Source organism: Micropterus salmoides, unplaced genomic scaffold (genome assembly GCF_014851395.1).
Source record: "Micropterus salmoides isolate LMB-PRFRI ecotype aquatic unplaced genomic scaffold, ASM1485139v1 Ms_hic_scaffold_5, whole genome shotgun sequence".
NCBI lineage: Eukaryota > Metazoa > Chordata > Actinopteri > Centrarchiformes > Centrarchidae > Micropterus > Micropterus salmoides.
In genome coordinates, this window is record NW_024044237.1 from 6382021 (window position 1) to 6404883 (window position 22863).

At 41.4% G+C, this 22863-nt stretch overlaps 1 protein-coding gene across 4 annotated transcripts in view; it reads left to right on the forward strand.

Moving 5' to 3' along the window:
• Positions 1-11294, forward strand: part of csnk1a1 (casein kinase 1, alpha 1) — a 34929-nt gene extending 23635 nt beyond the window's left edge. For 2 of the 4 annotated variants that reach the window (XM_038700126.1, XM_038700129.1), the window contains 6 exons: positions 1305-1444; positions 1724-1802; positions 2681-2755; positions 2842-2948; positions 5786-5934; positions 10519-11294. In XM_038700126.1, the coding sequence (XP_038556054.1) occupies positions 1305-1444; positions 1724-1802; positions 2681-2755; positions 2842-2948; positions 5786-5934; positions 10519-10526 (558 nt within the window). In that variant the 3' untranslated portion in view covers positions 10527-11294. Of the gene's footprint in view, positions 1-1304; positions 1445-1723; positions 1803-2680; positions 2756-2841; positions 2949-5785; positions 5940-10518 lie in introns of those variants that run through there. The other 2 variants (XM_038700128.1, XM_038700127.1) reach the window with 2 other exon arrangements.
• The last annotated feature ends 11569 nt before the right edge of the window (positions 11295-22863 follow it).

Here is a 22863-nt window from a genome sequence, read left to right on the forward strand (position 1 = left end):
ACTTAATAGCAACAGATGATTAATGTATGAAAAAACATTAATGTAAAACATGTTTACATTCACAAACAGATGGCACATACCATGAAAGTTATTAGGATGACAGATATTAATACAAGGTGGCACTTTCGGGAGCTCTTACTTCAGGTTGAAGATGATGAAATGATCACTAAATGTACCTGTTCTAGAGATCTACAGACTGATCTAGATTGACCAAGAACAGCTGATTTGGTTTTAAAAGCAGCGTAAAACCTGGAAGGTGGAGTGTGACATTAATCTTGTACTGGCCGAACTGCAGAGGTGTGTTCTCCGGACTTTACACCAGTAACACATTGCTTTTCACAGTGACTGTTTTGGCAAACATTGACTAGCTGTGGGTGATGGGCCAAAAGGGCTTGTCTTTATGTTGAGGTAGTGTGCAGGTGAATAAGAGGACGACATGAAGGCAGAGCCGTCAGCCTGTCATTTTGTGCCCTGCTGAAACACAAAGGCATGGTGAGGTTGGCGTGGTTTGAATGTGTCTTTTTGGCCTGCTTGTTCGGGAAATGCTCAACTTCTGCATTGTCACTGAGCATACCATTGGAAAAAAGAATCAGACACTGCACATGATTACCCACATAACACAACCTCTCAGAATTAGAGTTTAACTAAGTGGCATAATTGTTGGAGGGTCCAACAAAAAGCAGCAGCTGCTTAACTGGACAAGCTACCATTTACAATCTTTTTCGAAATTGAAACTGAGCAGCTTGAGCCTCACAGTCGATCATTTAGTGGATTAGCAGATTGCTAACAGTAATCAACTGCTGAATCTGCGGAAATCGTGTTAATAACATAGCCTCAAACTAAAACTAAACAGTTTTGACTGGGTGTGGTCTCACAGCCTATAAACATTGTGTTGTAATGGATTCATAACTTCAGTTTGTACTACATTTGGATCTTAAAGGTTCTGTACTGGTTAACAGAAAACATTGTGCTCATACTTTACAATAATGAAGTGAAGGTAAACTTACATGATGCAGCTTTCACAGAATAAATCTGGATGTTGGCTAGTTTTACTATGGTGCACAGACTTCATTTTTCAGGGACACTTCCCTTTGTACTTGTTAATGTCTACACAAGGATCTTGCCAATCAATGCAATAATGTTTTTGACATTCGTGTTTTACAGCAGGACTCAGCTAATTTCTGTCTTAAATGAAGAAAATCATTTTGTGCATCTTCACTTCTGGTGAACTTCTGGATTGTTATCACTGCTCTGTGGGGTGTCACTGGCCGATAACCACAATGTGTTCTCTCCCTCTCTGTCAGTTGTTCCTTATTGACTTTGGTTTGGCGAAGAAGTACAGAGACAACCGAACACGACAGCACATCCCCTACAGAGAAGACAAGAACCTGACTGGCACAGCACGCTATGCCTCCATCAATGCACACCTGGGCATTGAACAGAGGTCTGTGCACATTAAATGTTTGATTATCAAAGAAAATAATTAAACTTTTGTTTTCCTGTGAGAGAAAGAAATCAAGCCAGTAATTGAAATGTGTTTGGACTTGGTTTTTGAAAACATGGGAAGTGGTTGCGCAGTTGAGCAAAGCACACTGGTGCAGCCAGCCTTCCACTGAGAGTTTGAAATTCCATCCCTGCAATCAAAGCAACATCTACTGTACATTATTTTTAGGGCAGTGGCCCTGCTTGTTTACTGAACAACTAACATTATTGCCGTCTGCAGTCGCCGTGATGACATGGAGTCACTAGGCTACGTGCTGATGTACTTCAACAGAACCAGTCTGCCATGGCAGGGATTAAAGGTATGAACATATAACTCTGGATGTGACTGACCCCTATTCTCAAACTGTTTTTCCTTCTCGTCTTTTTTTGTCAGATTTTTAAAGTGTGTTGTATTTTATTTGACACATTGGTGTTTTACTGTATATGGTCTATACTAGAGATGCACCGATTGTAATTTTTCTGGCCAGTTTTCCAGTTTAAAAGTCTGACCTGCTGATTCCAATTGCTCTAAGAATGATAATTGACAACATACACAAACATTTTTTTTAAACTTTTCTTTTAATGAAAAAATATTTTCTTTATTATATCCCAGTTAGACTATTAAATAACTTATCTGTCTGCTCTGTTAACTTTATTTGTCAGCAGTTTTATAAAGTCACCCAAAAAGCGCACATCGTCCTGTTTTAACAGCAGAAAGTGAGCTGTGTGGAGGAGGCTTATTGTAAGTGGTGTAGCCTATCAGAATGATGAAGACCACCATGGTACTCAATGCCATCAGCACCAACAGGTGTGTTCACAGTTGCTTTACCTGGCCTGTGCTGGAAAATATCCACCATGTCCAAGTCTTCCAACATAGTACCAGAGAATGTCTGTTTCTCTGCAAAGCGCTAAAAGGGGTCACCAAATATAGTCTGCTGCAATAGTTGGTTACGGTCTGTGCTGTTGTGCAGGTGACAGGAACCACGGTAAATCTGGCCGGCACAGGATTACATGTGATTTAGATCAGTACCAATCATGGCTGATCAAGCTGAAAATCAATGGGTGCATCTCTACTTGTTATGGGACAGAAATGGTAATGCAGATACTGCACAGTCATGGTGTTGGCGTCAGAGGGTATAAAGAGACATTTCAGTCATGGTATGTTGCTAGTAGCATTTCATGTTTTTGTGTTTGGCAGGCTGCCACAAAGAAGCAGAAGTATGAGAAGATCTCAGAGAAGAAAATGTCCACCCCTGTGGAGGTCCTCTGTAAGGTAAGAACATAATAAACAGGCGCAGTGGTGAAAGTTGGCTAGCTTCACATCCACACAACTTACTTGTTATGAATGCATGTTCCCAGGGTTTCCCAGCAGAGTTTGCCATGTATCTGAACTACTGCCGTGGCTTGCGCTTTGAGGAGGCTCCAGACTACATGTACCTGCGCCAACTGTTCCGCATCCTCTTCAGGTAAACACACATACTTAAGGAAGAAGGCAATTTTTGTATGGCCAGTTTTGATACCAGCGCTGATGCAGGTCTGTCCTCTGTACTACTTACTGTAGAAGTTTCTGCTGACGCACCACCAAGCAGCTTTTTCCCCCCAAGCTATCAGACTTTTAAGCTCAAATTCATCATAAGCACTGCTCCACTGAATAGTTTATTTCTGTTTATCATTTTTATATTTGCTTTTATATTCATGTATATTGTCTGCTACGTAGCAGAAGGGAGTTACAATCTCACTTTCACTTTACAAACTGCTGTAATGTGACAAATAAATCTTCAATCTACAAAATGATCTTACTTGTAAGAACAAGTTTGCAAAGTAGGAGAGTTTTTATAGGTTACTCCCATCTGTAACTTGTGCTGGCTAAAATGACTGTTGCCATCACAGCAGTACAGTTAAATGGAAGACTTGCACCTAATGTGGCTCTCCAGTCAGTGTGGATGGTAAACTTAGTCCACTGAAGCGATTAATTCCTCAGAGCAGATTAGTCCAACATTGCCCCAGCCTGCTAGCCTTTAACTGTTGGCCACAACATCTCTCACAGTGGTTATCTGCCCTCTCAAGCCTGCTGGTCGCGGTTGTCGTTTCCAGTTTATCTTCGGGATCCTGAAGAAGGTCTCCAGCACACCTCTGTCCAAGAGAGGAGTAAAACTATCATGCATAGTAACGCACACTCTGGCTTTCACAGGCTTGGTGACTGCCCATGCTGAAATTCTTTGTAACTGAATGATTCCGAGAGCTTTTTGAGCAAAGGTACTACCAGTCCTGTTTGATCTTGGCACTCAGGTTCTGGAGGGTCCCGGCCCGCCATATCTTCTTGCACAGCTAATGGTGCTTTCAGACCAAAAGCGAAGCGAGCGTTCGGGCCAGTGAGTTTACATACAAAGTCAATGCAAAGACGCCTAGAGCCGCGATTTCCTGTTGGGCGGCGCAAAACGACGTGAAGGGGATGGGGCCAGCGACGTAAAGGCAATGTGAAGGAATTCGCGTGAGTTGAATATTTTTAAGTCAAGCGAAGAAGTCGCATGACGCTGAGTCGTGATAGCCTATCAGTGATTGTCCGTACGTCACCGAGGCTTTAGAGCGTTGTGTGAAGAGGACCAGGCAGAGCGGGGGATTGAAAATCTGCTGGCTGGCTGAGAGCTGTTAAATTTGGGGAAGAGGAGCAGGGAGCAGGCGCTCCAACCATTAGACAAATAAACACGCATAATGGGTTGGATTCTGCTCTGACAACTACGCCGTTTACTCGCGGGAGGAGCTCGGAAATAACTTATTTTATTAAATTAGCTTTTTACTTTAGTTTTTGGGATTTCAACATTGATTTATCTTCACTGGAGCTTCTCAGCAGCTAGCTTCCGTGCACATCCGGTTCCAGTGTTGTTGTTGCCGTCATTAACTCTGACGCTAACAACACGTGTGCACATACGGAATGTGTGTGTTATGTGCACACAGCTGATATATTAACTTCATATTCATATGATACACTGTTTGAAAGCTAAGATCCCCATGATTCGACCAATGCAAACAATTTCAAGATACAATCACCACAGCGGGTACAATCAGCACCTCTGTCAAACCAATCAGTACAAGCACATCTGCATCTAGAGCGCGTCCCCTGCTACCCAGAGGAGGAAGCTAGAAATCCAAGCTGAAGTAGCCCACAGTTTTTCAATACCACCAACTCTGTTATGGCGTTGGATGCAGAGAGAACTACTTGGTGGACTCAGTTTTCTCTGTCAATACAGCACACACTGAGAAATGTATTGCTTTAATGGACGACATTTACCATCCACACAGACTGGACATCCAATTTTCCCTTTAATGGTAAATCCACAAGTTTGACAAACTACAGCAGCAACGTTTCTATTTTTTGAGCTTGAGTTTATGCTGCTTAAAAGCCGCTATCCACATCTGCAACAGCAACATATATTCATATAGGTTCTGACATCTGTTGCTGATTTCATCACTTTTGTTCACGAGTTAAGTAAAACGGCATCTGAATGCTCCACTTTCCCTTTTTTGTCACTCCTCCACTGTTTTTCTTTTTGTTCATTGTTATATCTGGAAATTCAATACATGGACAAAGCAGCCGCATTAACCTCTTAACATTCCAACGGCCCGCCCACTGGCCGCCAGGTCCTGGTTATGTTATGTTGTCAAAGGTCCAGACGATCCAATCCAGTAAAAACATTTAGGCCAAAACACATTATTCCATCAATAAATTCCCAGGGATGGCTGCCGCATCGTTTCATATTTGCCGGCAGACATGGCTTGTTTGTCATTATAACCGTAATAACGCCGATTTGAATGTAAACAACTACGATACGCTTGCATGCAAATTAGCCGCTGAACTCTAACCTTTCGAGTGACACAAAATCCGACCCAATAGGAGTTCACATGTCTCTTTCACAGCCTTCAATGTTTTCCAGCTATAGTTGTCTGCAAGCATTTTAAACTTTGCATTATCATTCCAGTAGCACTTACAGTCATTCTGACTTTTGGGTTAGACACTCCAGAGTGTTCTCTTTCAGAGAAGCCCAAAACCAGGCAGATACTCCAAATGTTCAAGAACTACATTCAATTTACTTTGGATATGGCTTGAATTTTACAGGAATGTTAAGAGGTTAAGTATAACTGAAGACATTTATTTAAGTTCTTCCCTCCTCTTCTCTCATCTCTGACTTTTCCCTCCATCTCTCGCTTCTTTTACTCTGCTGCTGTTGTCCCTGTTGTCTTTTCATGTCTCAAACAGCTGATAGTTTGGAATATTGTGTTGATAATGTGTTTCTGTGTGTTTTAGAACTCTGAACCACCAGTATGACTACACATTTGACTGGACCATGCTGAAACAGAAAGCTGCCCAGCAGGGGGCCTCCTCTGGGGGCCAGGGCCAGCAGGCACAAACCCCCACAGGCAAGCAAACTGACAAACCCAAGCCTAACATGAAAGGTTAGTAGCAAACAGCCAAGCGACGTTTTTTACAGACACCAATTGCTCATATATTCAGTCAGTATTGTATTTAGAACTATTAAATATTGTTTTATTCCCTAACCCACACCCCAGTGCCCCCTTTTAAAAGAGTTAAACACCAAATTGGAAATCAAAAGCAAATAAAGCTTATTATTCCTGTTGGAATGATGAAGCCTGACAGCATTATAAGTTTGAGGAGGCACCCTAAAAGAACAGAAAATCTAAAACAAAAGAATTTGATACAATTGGTCTGTCTTGCAGAAGCAAAGACGTCCTTGGGGAATTTGACTACTAACTTTGCTGCCGTGCTATTCTGTTCCTTTGTTGGGGCTGGACAATGGGCTCTCTCCGTTGTGACACTGCTTTAATGCTGACCAACTCACTCTGATCAAACCTATGACTCTTCTGCAGTCTCTCTATTAACATTCGCTTTCCTAACTGGATAATGTTGAAAATATCTTGATTGTTTCCCCCTCCTTACTTAACACCTTCCTTGCTATTGACCGTGACCACACACATGATCCACACCTGGTGTAAGGCAGATGGAGACTAGGTATGGCTCATTAGGAACAACAACCTGAGGAATATTGGTCCCTCAGTACCTGAATAAAGGCTATACCCATGATGTCACTGTATGCAGACGTTGCTACGGTCACACTCCTGAGCAGCAAACTTGAAGTCAGGTCTGGCGCACAAACAAAGATGGAAACGCTGCTGAAATGGTGAAGCACTGTTGTATAATTGATTTCACAATCTGTTTTTGGGGGGGGGGGGTTCACATAATTTTTAAATTGTTACCTTCATTGATTCTAAGTCAAATAACATTTTTTATGTTGATGGAATGAAAAAAAAAAGAGGAGCTTAGTCCAAGAACTTAGCAGCATTTTGGATTTAATAACTTAATTATTCACTTTGCGTGATGGAAGTGAAGTATTTTGTCTCTCTCAATGTATCTCTCTCAGTATATCTGAAGTTAGCCTAATAGAATAAAAAAAATGCTGTAAAGTAAGAATGCTTTCAAAAAAAGAATGTTCATAGATTATATCTATCAATTAACAAAATGCAAAGTGAGCGAACAGAAGAAAAATCTAAATCAAATCAATATTTGTCCTGTCCAGTCGGGTGTTATGCCCAAGAAATTATATTTAGAAGGCAAGTATGGAATTGCTGACACCTGTTGTTAATTTAGCTTATTAATAGCTCTTTTAATGGTTGGAGAATATGTCCTTTTTACTGCATCTGCGATCAAGAAGCTAAATGGTCAGTAAGTCTGTAGCAGCTAAAGTTCCATGCACACTGCAGACTTTTTGTTCATTTCTCCTTTTTAACAATCAGTTATTAATTAATAAAACATCAGTGCTATTACCTAGTATTGTCTTTAGTAGAGTTCATAAAAGCTGGTGGTCCAGTCCTGGTTGTGAGGAGGGCAGCAAAGCCAGCTCTACAGTCAGGTTGTTCTGTATGTTTGAAAAGGCTATTTGTAACCATAGGATCTAATTTCAATATGCCTTAATTAGAGCATTACAGATAAAGCAGCCACCTGACGACAATCTGTTGTAACGGCCTTGCAACCAGTGAATTAAGAATCTCATCAGGATTTGGTTAATGTTAAACAAAGGGTATTTGTATGTATGTTTTTATTGTGATAACATTTTTGGCCATAGCGCCCAGCCCTAGGTGCAAAACACGTCAACAATAGACAAAACACTGTAGAAAACGAATGATTGAGATTTGGAGATTGGTCAAGTCATGAGTTTAAGTTGCACTTCACAAGTTGGCCAGGTGGTCGTTCCACTGGCGCTTGCGGCTGAGTTTAGGTTTTCACAGGTCCAGTGTGGACAGTCAGGAGTGTTGACACGCTGCTGCTTTCCTTGTTCAGACAAAAGCTATCACAGGCACTTTGAACATAACAGTGGAAAGCTGGCTAATGAGTCAGTCTGTTATACAGTTTAAACCGGTGTACTGACTCATATTGTCAATTGTCTTCTAATAGCTTTCACTTTAATTTAAAAAATAGATGGACAGCAGAGAGTAACGGTTGGTGAGTTTAAAGTCTGTCTGAACTGCAGTTAGCACAGCCACTCGTCACTTACCCAGTTCAACTCCTAAACTGCTCTTTGTCAGATGTTAAAAATGAGACCCTACTCAAACCAAATGAAAATCACTGTAGCTGTGTACTTCCTGCATCTTCTGTCATTGTAGCAGGAAGTATTTTGCTTTGGTGCACCTATAGAAAGTAATGAGTTAGCCCCAACAGTGTGCTAGCAGAAAGACATTTTGAAGTCATTTTAAAAGAAAATACCACAGGTCCAGAAACTAAACAATGAAATAAGTTGTGCATAGTGGTGTAAATGATTAGAGAAAGTACATTTCGGGGCTTATTGTTTAACATGTATGTCCTGTTGGTCCTGCTGCTCGTGCATTATTGCACAACCACACCTTCACTACAAGACTGCCTGTTTGCTGTCAGCATGAGCAGCAGTACCTGACAAGGAAACTTCTCCTGAGGCCAGAGGCTCTTAAAAGATCCTCCCTCCTCCCAACACGCACATGAATTTACCAACACAAAACCTACTGTTTATGTGAAGCAGGCAATAATACGTACTGTGAATCCACATGTAGAAGCCTTTTAGTACTCTTAACAGTGGCATGGTGGAGAGAGAGAACCGCTGACTCCACTGGACAGTCTTTCTTTATAGGTTTCGAAGTGAGTCCCAGCTCTTCAGCATGGTTAAGTCATCAGGTTGTAGCTATAGCAGGCACTGTTACGCTTCCACCCAGACTGTTCCAGCACTGCTGTAGTGGCAGATGTGTGGCATTCGTCCTCTCAATTTAGACTATTCAACAAATCTTAATTTAAAAGAGAAAACATTTTTGGATTGTCATGAACCTGACTGTAGCATCCATAGTGCCTGTGCTGTTTACCTTGGTGAGGATTTCCTGGTTAGATCAAGGTGATAGAAATGCTTTTGATACTGAAATCTGATGTGTTTAATCAATCCTTATATACACAGACAGTGCAGAACCCTTTTCATAAAGGTGCACCTGCTGTTTTGTGACTCGTGAATGCAAATGCTGAATGTTGGTGTGGAGAGAGAGCAGCTCGTGCAGCAGCGCTGACAGCTGTACTTCTTCCTCCTCATAACTGAGGGCAGACTGGACACTACAGAGACTCGCTACTATGTGGTATAACACAGGATGGGAAAAGGGCTAGCTGGTTAGCATGCTAACTTCAGTAAATATCTCTGCATCACAATACACAGACGTTTTTGGCATGAGGTCAGAGCTGTTGAGTTTTCTACAGATCATGTTCATTTTTTGGAATGTTTTAAACTAAACATTCTGGAAAAATCATACACACTGTAGTTAACCTGCACCAGTGTTCTTTTTTGGTTGTGCACATTAATTATATTCTGTATAGATTTATCAAATTGTCATCACAATGTTGCAGAAAAAAATCCTCCTTAGCCAGATATTTCTGATGTCCTGACCTGAAGGCAGACAGTCACCTCTGCCATGTGCCTGTAGGGTTACTGTTGTGTGCAGATGCAGGCCTTACAAACAGCACTGAGCTGCTGTGATCAGAAATGCCATTCACACTCTGCTTTCTGCCTATATATAGGACATGCGGTCATCCAACCTCTCCACCTGAATATCTTTGTTTGATTGCACTGACCTGGATCAGTTGTTCTCAATACAGTGTCCAGTGTGCTTAATTTATCTCTGAGATCGACCAGTTTTGTAGGATATTGATAAACGCTAAAATGCTGGAAACATCAAAAATGTAGAATAGTTAACAGCTAACAGCTGAGCCATCAGCTCCCACAGAGTGCAGTGAAAACACTCCAGTAACATGGGTCAGCACCTGGGATGTCTCTTTCATCTGCCTTTATGCCATCCACAATTTGTGTAAGTGCTGACGCACCTCTCCTACTGAAGTCCATGTTCTGTCAGGTAGTAACCATCTGTCACAGTAAGGGAGTCTCTCAGTTTAAGAACCAGCGATTAATGAACGAGCACAAACAAGGAAAAGTGTTGTGATATAACAGATGGCCTGACCAGACAAAGAAGTGTGCAGGATTTCCCTCTCACCAAAAGTATAGACACCGGAGTGTTCTTCCTGATTGTCTTTGCAGAAACATGGAGCTTGTTGAGAACAGGAAACATTTTTTTCATGTATCTGGCTTTATGCTTTGGGACCTTTGCTCATTCTGTGTTCAGGCACGTGGTTTGAGTAAAGTTTTGCAACTTGATGTCTTGAAAAACTCAAGTGAACTGAAGAAAATATTTGTCACTGGATAGTGGGATATAAGTTCCTGATGTGTTCAAATCACCTGAGCCAGTTCTGGAGTATGTGTTTCAAACAAAGTTAAAGAACTGTACTCGGCTTTGTCCTGTGTGGTGATTTCCTCCTGCGCCTGTTCAGGAGGCAGTTGCTCGTCTTCCATGTACCGCTGATCTGACCTGCTGCCTGGCTGTTGTGCTGAGCCGGCGTCTCTGACAGCAGTCTGTGGGCTTCTGAACGCTGTGGTATTGATGCTGCCTGTGTTTCTGTGTCTGTAGGTTTCTGAGTGGCCTCTGCCCAGAGCAGAGCTGCAGAAGCGTTGGTGACCAGGACCAACAAGTCTCTCTTCCTGGACAAGCGACAAACAGAAAGTCTGTGTCTCTCCTTCCATAATAACTATCTATGTAATGGAAATGTATAGATTTACACACGCCTTTGTCAGCTGTGTTATCTATATATTCATATGTATATATAATAAAACTCTGCACTCCGAAAGAAAAGAAGAATGAAAAAGCAGGTTTTTTTGGATGTGGAGGCTGTAGCCCCCTGCCCCCGCCCCAGACACATACCCCCCTCCACCCCGTCTGTCCTCCTTTCAGTGTTGACTTTTTGTAAGGTTTCCTTGGAAGCCGAAGTTAAGAAGATAGTCAGCTGACCTTCTGTTTTTCTCTCCCAGTGGAAACATCTCAAAGCATCTCTTCCCCCTTTCACTCCTTCATTATTTCACTCCCTCCTTTTACCAAGCAAATGTTAAAACATGTAACCTGAAAACTGTTCTCCCTCTTTTGTTTCTGAAATAATTGAATGATGCAACCCTGGATGTTATTTACTAAAAAATCAAAACTGTTGGATTTTTTTCTTGTTTTTTCTTTTTGTTTTCCTATGGTGATTAGGAGTTTGCCTGTTGACAATATAAGAAGCTGATGGCAACAGTCGATGGTAGAATGATACTCTGGCTCTCTCCCTCTCTCTAGAGCTCTGAATTATTATTAAATCTGTTGTAAAACCTATGGTCTTCTCCAAAAATACCAATAAAAACATGACATAACTCAGAGCTCCAAGCACAAGTCATTATCAACCGTCTGCACAAGAGAAGAAAACGTCATGTCATATCTGTTTTATGTGTGAACACAACCAACAACAAATCTAAAGAAGTGTCTCGCCGCCATGAGCACCGTCATGATACACATACTGTTTAAATAATGCTGCTGTGTTTTGTCCCTGTTAACCTGCTGCCGCCATGCAGTACTGAATGTTGTACAGTCAAACCCACACATTGGTTTTCTTAAATCTAGTTTAAGAATTTCATGTTAAATGTGTTTGATGCAAAGTAGGTAAGTTATTCTGGCAAACACTGGAAACACCACATTGCTGCTGCACAGCACAGTGAATGCTCTTTTGCTTTATGCTGTATTAAAGAGTCAGATTGTGCTGGATCATGACACTAATCCTCTAAAGTTAAAAGATTCAATAAAAGAAATCTGAGTCACTGTCAACATTTGATAAAATGAGCACAAGCTGGGGCAGGCAGTTTATTTCAGAAGCAGTTTGTTCTGTGTTGAAATTCTCTTTACATTCCAACAGCAATGAATAAATCAAATGCTCGGACGCAAACAGTATCTGTGGCTGTCGCAGGACTGTCATACACTGAACATAATTATAAATGCAACACTTTTGTTTTTGCCCCAATTGGTGATAGGTGAACTCAAACTATGAAAATCTAGCTGTCACTTGCTGGTTCTCAAGCACTACCTACCCCAGCTTTAAAGCACTTGCAGATATCAGTAACTTGTATTGTTCTATTATCAAAACTATATATGATTTTTCTTTTTTGTTCAAACAATTAAATGGATAAGTCGAGACAGGCAAGTCCAAATCAAGTCTGAAGTCCTAAATGAGTCATAATGTGCTCTTCAACAAATTTAGGATAGTTAAGAATAAATACTTTAAATAAAGCATTAACCTGTATGGAGAAAAGGGCAGAGTTTTCACAGTTTATGTTTGGGCTTCCATGAGGGTGTTAAGTCAGTTTGAGTCAAAAGTCCAGGTGAAGTGAGGAGTCATTTGTGTTAAAGTCAAATTGCAAATCTCTTGATTTTGTGAAGTCAAGTCTAGTGTCATCTTATTTGTGACTCGAGTCCACACCTCTGTTATTAAGTCAAGTAAATATTTGAATCCTAATATAAATGACTAATGAATAAACGGTGCAGCTTTGAGGCTTTTCTGGAGGACATGCATGAGATAAACCATTTTAAATTTATTTAACCATGGGGTACAAGACGAGATTAAAAATGGTTTTTCAGAGCATCTTGGCCAAGACGGGCGGCAGCACAGATAACACTGTTTCTGACCAAAGACGAACATAAAACAATGTCAAATGAAAACAAATTAAACAAATACAGAATTATAAGATATCAAAACGTTTACAGCCAGATGTACCTGCGATGTAGGTGAGGGATGGGGGTTGAGTGGCTTTGATTTTGCACTTGAAAACACGAGTGTAGCTGCCAAAGAGCCTTGTTTAGTGCAGGTGCAGAGCAGCATATTACAGAATCACTGGCGTGCAGGTGGAAATTTGCATTTAAAACATTCAGATCTGCACTGTTGATATTTACAATGAATAGCAGCGGTCCCAGGACTGATCCCCGGGGCACGCCCTGAGGGAGCTGGAAGTGATGCCTTCTGCCTGCTCGCGCTGCCTGCTTCAGTATAACATGATCCACAGTATCAGAGCCTGAGATGAGTCGATGAAAGGCTGCACACTGTAGCTAGATTCCTAACGATTCAATAAAATCATTTACTACCTTTAGGGCTGCTGTAGTTGTGCTGTGTTTTTCTAAAACCTGATTCAGAACAGTAAATAACTTGCCAACTCTATAACAAGAGACAGGTGCGTTGGAGGGGGTAGCAAATAAAACTCTCCCACACTGTCTAACTTGCAAAAAATATATATTGGCACAATGTTTTGGTACTAGACCTTCATCAGGTAATTAATGTTAGACAGTGTGCAGGAGTTTTTCTTTAAAACCTGATTGAAAATTGGATGTCAGCAGATAAGAATAGTTTAGTTGTCCACCCACAAACCAGAACCTTAACCAGGACCGTCCTTTTGGAGATGGGCCTGTAATTGTTTAGGAGAGGAGGCCTTATGTGTGTATGAGACTGGGTTAAAAGTAAAGGATTGACTTACCATATCATGACTATCATCATTAAAACAACCAAGCACTTCAACCTTATCAGAGAGTCCTTAACAGCGCTCCGTACTACTTTTATTTCAAGCTGAGGATTTAATAGACTTCCAAAATTACAAACAATTGTTAGATCGTTTGGACATTGTTGGAAGTTTTGGTTCAGCCTTGGCTTTTCCAGTTGCAACAGTGCATGCATCACATAGTTGCCTGACAAGCAGCTAGTCTGAGTCAAGATTCTTTCTCCTGACTTTTTCATGCCACATTTCACTCAGTGAGCTGGATAAATCTGAAGTGAACCATGTCGGCCTTTACCCTGTACTTTCTGAGGGCAGTATACTTGTTGACAATTTCAGTTAAGTCATCGTGAAAGAATTCCCAGGTATTTCTAACATCAGTAATCAGATTTTCTCCCAGTCAAAGAGAAACCGGTCGTGTAAACGTCTCGTCTCGTGTCAAGCTTTAGAATGATGCGAGGCTTGGTTTTGGGAATTGTTCTATTTCTATCTGTGGCAACAGCACAGTTGTCTCTAATGTTTTTTGTGAATACAGAAGCAGCTGTGTATTTATGATGTACATGTGTGAGGGCTAGATCAACATGCAGAACACATGTTTGTACTCCAACTCAAGTTCTGATTTAAGAATCCAAGCATTTCCAGGAGGCCTGAGCTGAGTCGTAGATATTTGGGTGGTGAGTTTTGAGAGGCGTAGTAAAGGTGGCAGCAGGTAGAAGAAGAGGTGCGTTTAGGTGAACTGAAACGTGTCATAAAGGTAAGAAATGCCTCTAAGAGATGTTGCTGTCTTAGGAAAAGCATGTAACATGGGCTCCGATCGCTGCTGAAAATACTGCTGGAACTCAAGTCTGAATGAAGTCACCCCCGTGTCGGTAGATTCATACTGATGAAATTGATTATTTGATAGATGAATAATTAACAACCCTAGTAGATCACGTTCATCCAACTTGTTATGGGACAGCAAAATCAGTAGTATAATTTACCAGGCATGGCTGTTATTTTGCAGAGTGTGCTAGATAGACCGTGATGAGGCTTCTACAGGAAAAAACATTCAGATGAACTGGTCTAAAGAACAATTCACAGTACGTGCAGTGATACACTGGTCTGCATTCACACTTCTGTGTGTGTGCTGATGACATGGGTCGGGTCTAAGGTTGACCTAATCCGCTGATAATCTGAACTCAAATTAGCAAAAAATGAATTTATAAATGGACATGGTGTGGATAAAACTAAACTGGTTTTCACACAGCGCCTAAATGGGTTCAAGCTCACTCGCGAGTAAGTACTTACATGGAATGGCGTTGTGTAATTTATTAATTTAATGTAATCTTACTGGAGGACAAAAAAAGTGTAATCAAATTAGTTACTTATGAAAATGTTAATGATTATATGGGGGTTACGTCTGAATATTTTCTGTGAAAAGCTCGGCTATATGTAGAATAATATTAATTTAGTTGCTTAGCAAGTTTTCATGTGCACAGTGTCTTCCTTTGCCATTTCCAGCCACAGCCGTTTAGTAAAGTTTGATGCTGTCCTGATGCTTCTCATTGGATCCCCTGTTTGAATTTGAAGCTCCACCCGTCTGCCAGTTAAACTGCCTGTCAAGCTGTCTGAGAGTTGCCAGTGTCTACAGCTAAAAACACATTCCAGTGCTGGAAATTAAAAAAACATTTCATACAGAAAGCAGAAAAGGTTTCAACCATAACAGTGCACTGCAAAAGATTTTTGCCAGCTGTTAAAAGGCTATCGATGTCGAAAATGTCCATGTCCAACCTGAGGAGACATCTGCAGGAATGCAGCATACAGTAACTGCAAGTAGTCATATTAAATGAGGTAGGGAAGACATGGCACACCTTGGTGCATATCCAGTTGTTTGAAGAAGTCTGACTTTGTGGTTGCTGTTCTTCAAAATAAAATTATTTTAGTCTTAACTCATGTGATAAAGGATTTTAAAAGGAATTTGACATTAGTCAGTGTTGAGTACTGCTGTAAGGTTAACTCTGCCAGGTTTGAAAATAGTTAACAATTGAAAACATTGATTAGAAATTTAGAAAAGTAATTAAATGCAATAAGTTACATTACCAAAGTAATTGAAATAATTACACTATTATTATATTTATTATTATATTATTATTATATTTTAAACTGGATACCTTAATAATCGACAACCTTCCCACCACTGTGTAGTAAAGGGTGGCAGCATGAAGACACAGGTATTTGTCTGCCGTGCTGCGAATGGCTTAGGCCCATACTACATCCAGGACTTGATCAAACCAGACACCCCAGCTTATCCGCTACACTCCTCTGCCGCTAAACAAATTCACGTCTATTTGCTGTCCTGGCCCCACAGTGGTGGACCGAGCTCCCACTGACATCAGGACAGCAGAACTCAACACACCTTCAGACTGAAGACTGTTCACACTGCACCTCTGTACTGAAATGTGGCACTAAAGCAGTTGAGCTTCAATTTGATGAAGTTATTGTATTTGCATGATTCTTGGAAATTGTGGGTTGTGTTTAACCGGTTGGGTTGCAATTATTATAAGTCACTTTGGATAAGTAAATGTAATGCAATTTAATAAAGCTAAATGCATTTGACCGCAGAGCATACTGTGCAGCAGAGCAACAGTCAGTCTGTGGTTTTATCAAAGACAGCTAGAGCAGTTCAAATAAAAGACTTTGACTGTATGTTTACTATTATTTCCAGACATGTTGGGTCACTCACCTACATTCTATTACTTTCACAATGCACAGGACAGATGCAGGCAGTCTTAGTGCAGGGTCTGGCTGTCTAGAAAGACGCATACCGGTGTGATGCGACACCGTTTGCCTCGACGCTCTGCTTATGGTTTGGTTCAGGGAAACATCCTAGTTTGGGTTACAATCACTATTTCATCAAGGTTAAGGCACCAAGTTGTCATGGTTAGAAACATAAACCCTTGGTTAAGGCTAGGGAGCCATGACTGTGGAAACAAACAGCAGTCTCCTCTGTTAAAGTCCGGCGTTTTGTTGTTCCCCTGTGGACTCTAGCTCTATGATAACGTCACCCTACTTCCTCCTTTACCCTGACGGACAACAGTCATTATTCCTGCGGCTGTGAAACAGAGCTGCCACTTAAATGCTAACCCGTCATTTTTATGGATTTGCTGTCATTTGAGCAATGCTTAGCTTTTCCTCCTCCTTCACTGTCGCATGAATAAAATGTTACAGAATGTCAGATGTTTGCTGTCTGAACAACAGATTGTTGTATATTGTTTCTCAGTGTGATTGCACAGAGATGCAGAGCAGGAAGTCCTGACAGCATGACCGCTGTTTGTGAGTGTGCTGCCTGAGCTGAGAAGCTTCAGGTGTGTATCTGCCACTTTAACAGGAAATGGTAAGCACCTGTAGAAACCAGTTGAACCTGTGAAGCCACACCGCTACAAGTACAGGTGCTGGTCATATAATTAGATTATCATCAAAAAGTTGATTTATTTCAGTAATTCCATTCAGAAAGTGAAACTTGGATGTTATATTCATTCATTACACACAGACTGATATATTTCAAATGTTTATTTCATTTAATTGTGATGATTAAAACTGACAACTAATGAAAAACCCAAATTCAGTATCTCCGAAAATATGAATATTACTTAAGACCAATACAAAAAAAGGATTTTTAGAAATGTTGGCCAACTGAAAAGTATGAACATGAAAAGTATGAGTACTTAGCTGGGGCTCCTTTTGCCTAAATTACTGCAGCAATGCGGCGTGGCATGGAGTCCATCAGTCTGTGGCACTGCTCAGGTGTTATGAGAGCCCAGGTTGCTCTGATAGTGGCCTTCAGCTCTTCTGCATTGTTGGGTCTGGCGTATCTCATCTTCCTCTTCACAATACCCCATAGATTTTCTATAGGGTTACGGTCAGGCGAGTTTGCTGGCCAATTAAGAACAGGGATACTATGGTCCTTAAACCAGGTACTGGTAGCTTTGGCACTGTGTGCAGGTGCCAAGTCCTGTTGGAAAATGAAATCTGCAAGAGTGGCTTGACACAAGGAATGCGACAGCTGAAACCCATGTCTTGCATATGTCTGTGCGTGGTGCTTCTTGAAGCACTGACTCCAGCTGCAGTCCACTCTTTGCAAATCTCCCCCCCATTTTTGAATGGGTTTTGTTTCACAATCCTCTCCAGGGTGCGGTTATCCCTATTGCTTGTACACTTTTTTCTACCACATCTTTTCCTTCCCTTTGCCTCTCTATTAATGTGCTTGGACACAGAGCTCTGTGAACAGCCAGCCTCTTTAGCAATGACCTTTTGTGTCTTGCCCTCCTTGTGCAAGGTGTCAATGGTCGTCTTTTGGACAGCTGTCAAGTCAGCGGTCTTCCCCATGATTGTGTAGCCTACAGAACTAGACTGAGAGACCATTTAAAGGCCTTTGCAGGTGTTTTGAGTTAATTAGCTGATTAGTGTGTGGCACCAGGTGTCTTCTTTTCACAATATTCTAATTTTCTCTAATTTTTCATTAGTTGTCAGTTATAATCATCAAAATTAAAAGGAATGAACACTTGAAATATATCAGTCTGTGTGGAATGAATGTTTACATTATATACAAGTTTCACTTTTTGAATGGAATTACTGAAATAAATCAACTTTTTGATGATATTCTAATTATATGACCAGCACCTGTATTTGACCATTGCAACCCGAGCGAAATGACTTGTTTCGCTATCAGAATGTGATCCATTCGGTTGGCAACATTTGAAAAGGCTACACCAGCCTGTACATGGCTTTACAGGACGGGTTACCACATAGCCTTTTTGGTCGGTGGTAGTGTGACTTCTTTCATGTCCCGGTCAGCAAAGACACTGAATGGTGAGAGAGAGACATTTCACTGAGACTCGACACATATCCAGGTGTAAAGTAACACAGTGGATCTGCTGTCTCCTCTTAGCTAACTCAGAGATGCCCACGAGTAGCTTTACACATCGTTGTGTATAAACTGGCCGAAGGACTGAATGATTCACAGACTGAACAACAGCACCCTCATTCTCACTGAGGGCAAATCAGCTACAAGTCAAACAACTATTTATAGGAAAGGAAATGTCATCTTTCATCACAAAATGAACTAGATGGGGACTGTAAAGGATATTTTGTACTAGTCTAAAGCTTTTAAAGCCGAGCTAAAGCTTAACTAATAGGCGTGCCTGCAGTCATGTTGTTATTGGATCAAACTAGAAGGTAAGTTACACCACAAGATATAAACAATAGAAGGACCTGCTCATCATACATTGCTCTACAGTACCAGCAGTGGGCAAAACTGTCACATTTCTGCTGACTGCACACATGCTGATGTATACTGACAGGTGGTGAGGTCAATCAACCAGTGCAGAGGAGAATGGAAACAATGCAAAACATGAAAACAAAGTTTGCAAAGGTTTTCTGAAGCAGAAATATATTCACACTATCAGAACTTTGAGCAGCCAGTCTGATCGTTTGCTGTGTGAGAAACCACAGAGGATTCTTTGTGTTCTGCCTTAGATATGGAGACATGCAAATGCAACATGTGAAAATCTACTGCAAAGGTTCAGGAAGAAACAATGAAAACTCAGACTGAGTCTGTCCAAAGAGACCAGAGGACACACCTCCCGCACCCTGTTAATGTCACTGGTCTTGAGCAGGAGGTGATCAATCAGCTGATCAGTTCTACAGCCCCCGTGTGTGTGTGGTGCTTTCTTTACCCTTTTAAAAACTGCTCACCCATGATGAAGTGTGATCTTTCTGAATATGCTGGACTGTTCAGAAAACGTGATTCCTAAAGAGATGCGACTGTAATTCGGAATCAAATAAACGTGTATAAAACGTGTGTTTTCAGTTGACGCAGCAGAGGGAGTTACAGGGAGCAGCTGACTGCTCTGCCTGGACTTTGAACTCCCTCATAGTGTCCTCCCTGTGTGTGTATGGGTTAGTCAGTATGGGCCTCAGTACATATTTAAACATGTACTGTAGAACCTGAATACTTTGTTTGGAGTAAATGACATGTACAGCATCATTCAGCAGCTGTAGAGGCTGCTTTCACTGCCGCAGTGAGGAGATGGTGAATCAAATGTTTGTCTGTCCTTGAATGTCTGGACTGCTTCTGAAATGGACATGATGATTTGGATTTCCTGTGAAGAGCAGTGATCTCTGAACTGACCACATCCTGCTGGACCTGAACCTCTAGTTTGTTTACTTATTGTGTTTATTGGTTTGTTTATACATCACATGTCTGCCTGCTCAGTCTTTTTGCTGGTGAGGTTGAAGAAGCCAAGTCACGTATGTCGAATGCATTGCATTGTGGGATTGTTAGCAGAAAGTAGTACATGACACTACTTTTTTGTTCCGTTTTAAGGTTTTTAGGGGAAAATGTCTGTTTTGGTGATGTTGTTTTTGACTTTGGCAGTTTGCTGCTTACTTTTATACCATTTAGGTTTTTTTGAACTGATTAGAGTTGCATACAAACTAGAAAAACGGGTGTTCTAAAACTTTTGACCAGTAGTATAAATCTGTCCATTACTGTTTGTTATCAGTCTGTAGTTGGGGTAGTGTCACGTGAACAATATTTTCCAAAACATACAAAATGGTTGTTTCAAAACAATTACATTTCTTAACTGGGTGGCTGTGGCTCAGGAGGTAGAGCGGGTTGGCTGTTAATCGGAAAGTCGGCGGTTCAATCCCTGGCTCCCTCTGGTTGCGTGTTGAAGTGTCCTTGGGCAAGATACTGAACCCCGAATTGCCCCGTGGGGCCCCGTCCACGCTGCTGCGTTTTCAAATTAAAACAGAGACCTGTTGCTACATTTGTTCCTCCCGTCCAGACTAAAACGGCAAAAGCGAAGTAGTTTGGAAACGCTGCCGACCCCGAAACTCCAGAGGGCGTTTTAGTGAAGAGAGGCCAAAACAGAGGACTTTAGAAACGATGATGCAGACGCTCACGCTCGGCTCTCTGTTTGGGTCTTGCAAAGCGGAAACACAATGCTACTGACAGTTTTTCACTTATTAAAATATTATGTACCGTGCAAATAACACTTAGGCCTATCTGCCTACACTTGTACTGTGCATGTCGCCGTTTACTTTGCAACGACTCCCAGTCTGTTTTCCGCCGCCACACTCCTGTGTTACATTCAGTAACAGCCCCAGCTTGTTATTGGTGCAAAAAAAATCTGGTCTGATTCTTCGTCTGCATTACTTTATACTTTCGCCAAATCTTCTGTAGGCTAACTACGGAATCGACCATCTGCTTCACGTGCTTTCCCAGTGTACCTGAACGGGTAGCTGTGCGTTTTCAGTCGTTTTAATGTAGACGGAGATCACCTCCAAAGCGCAGCTAAAACACTGGTGTGGACGGAGATCGTGTTTGTTTTAATTCTCCGTTTGTAAACTAAAACGGAGTAGTGTAGATGAGGCCGGAATCTATCAGTTCAATTTCACCTGTTTTACATGAGTCTCTGCATCAAGGAAGTAACTTCTCATGTGGCTTTCTGGAAGAAAAAGGTAGAGATTTCAGCCTTCAGGAGTAATTTGGGGTTCAGTATTTTGCCTGAGGACACAGTATGCAGACTGGAGGAGCCCGGGATCGAACTGCCATTCTTCTGATGAGTAGATGACCACAGCTGTCATTTGAAAATGAAATACTCATTACTGGCACTAATGTGTTTGGAAAGTGCCACCTCTCTTAGTTGCTCTCCCTGCTGATGGGAGGTTTTAAGTCATTGATTGAGTTTTGGAGGAGTGGAGTGAAGTCCTTCCAGCCAATCCTTCCTTTCACCAAACTCTTCTAACTCATCCACCCGCCCTGTTTGGCTTGTGACACTAACACTAAACAGCTTTCTTTCCAGCATGTCTTCTGGGACAAGAGGACGCCTTAGCACATGTAATACACTATATACAGTGTATGTCATTATGTTGCATTACATAGTTCACAGGATCCTTAACAGAATGTAGGTGTACAGTGTTTGAGTGTGTGTGTGTGTGTGTGTGGGGGGGGGGGGGGGGGGGGGGGGTCATGGCAGTGTAGTGAGTCAGTGACAGTTCAGGAGAGCCACACCCAGTAAGGTGTATTTCTGTTTGTTTAAATATGCACAGGGAGAAACTACAGATTTGTGTGTGTGTGTGTGTGTGTGTGTGTGTGTGTTGCTTGGCCACTCCTTTCTGACAAATCCTCACACTAAGTGTCAACAGCATATTGGCCTCAGGTGTGTGTGTGTGCTGTGGGACATGCTTTTACCTGTAGACACCTCCCTCACACACTCTGACACAGTTCCCTGTGTAAAGTTGTCCAACCAGCTTCATAGAGACATGTCAGTTAAACATCTGTTTGATCTGGTGGAACACCAACGTACAGTTTCTGTCTGTTTCTGATGCTACAAACTACAACATGTAGACTCCCTGCACAGGTCTTCATTGGTCAGGAGCTTTGGTCCAAAGTGACGTATTAGTGAGGTAGAACCCAAGCCGCAGGAGATGATGGAGAATAAGTGATGCAACAGTCTGTTTGCTCAGCATTAGTCAGCACGGACACAGTCAGTCTCTCCATGACTTCCCTCGACTATAATACATCATCAAAGTAACTACATGAGTGAAGGTGAGACAGAATCTGGTCTAAGACTAGATGACTGACCTCATGAGTAGCTAAGATTTTCACATAAAAGAGTCATCCTGTCTCTGTGTTCAAACACATAAGCTAGCTGAGCTTCCTGGCAGAATATGTAAAGTGAAACTTGAATGTATTCCAGACTGATTACACATGACGTGAGATGTTTCGGGCCTTTTTGTTTTAAACTTGATGATTACAGCTTGCAGAAATCAAAAATCCAGTATCTCTAAACTATTAGAATTTTAGAATTAACTGTTTATAGTACAGAAATATCAACCAGAGAAGAGCTCTAATCAGCTAATTAACTCAAAACACCTTCAGGCTGGTTCTGGTGCTAACAATGTCCTTTTCCCACGATATTATTTTGAGATGCTGCTGTATATGGGAATATATGAAGGTCCTGGTTCAATAATCCCTTTGAATCCTGATTTATGTTCATTAGCGGACATGTTATTTTAGCACCCAGAGTGATTTTGAAAGCTGCATCCTATGAGTCGATTACAAGGTAGCTTGACAATTTCTGTTCAGATTTCAGTCCTAGATTCCTGTCACTATGAGAGGTGTTACTGTTCACTTTTTATATCTTATCTATATTGTTTTATACTCTCACCATGTTTTTGTAATAATGCCTCTCCTGTGAGCCTGAAATGATGTTAAGATTCACTTTCTGTGCCATGTGCCAATCTTTTGAATGAAATCTATAAAAGCTTAAGTTGCCTTTAAAGAGGGGGTGTCATTTAATCATGGATGATCTGGACAATCAATAAATCAGCCATTGTTACCTGCATCAGATACATCATTTCATGTCTCTGT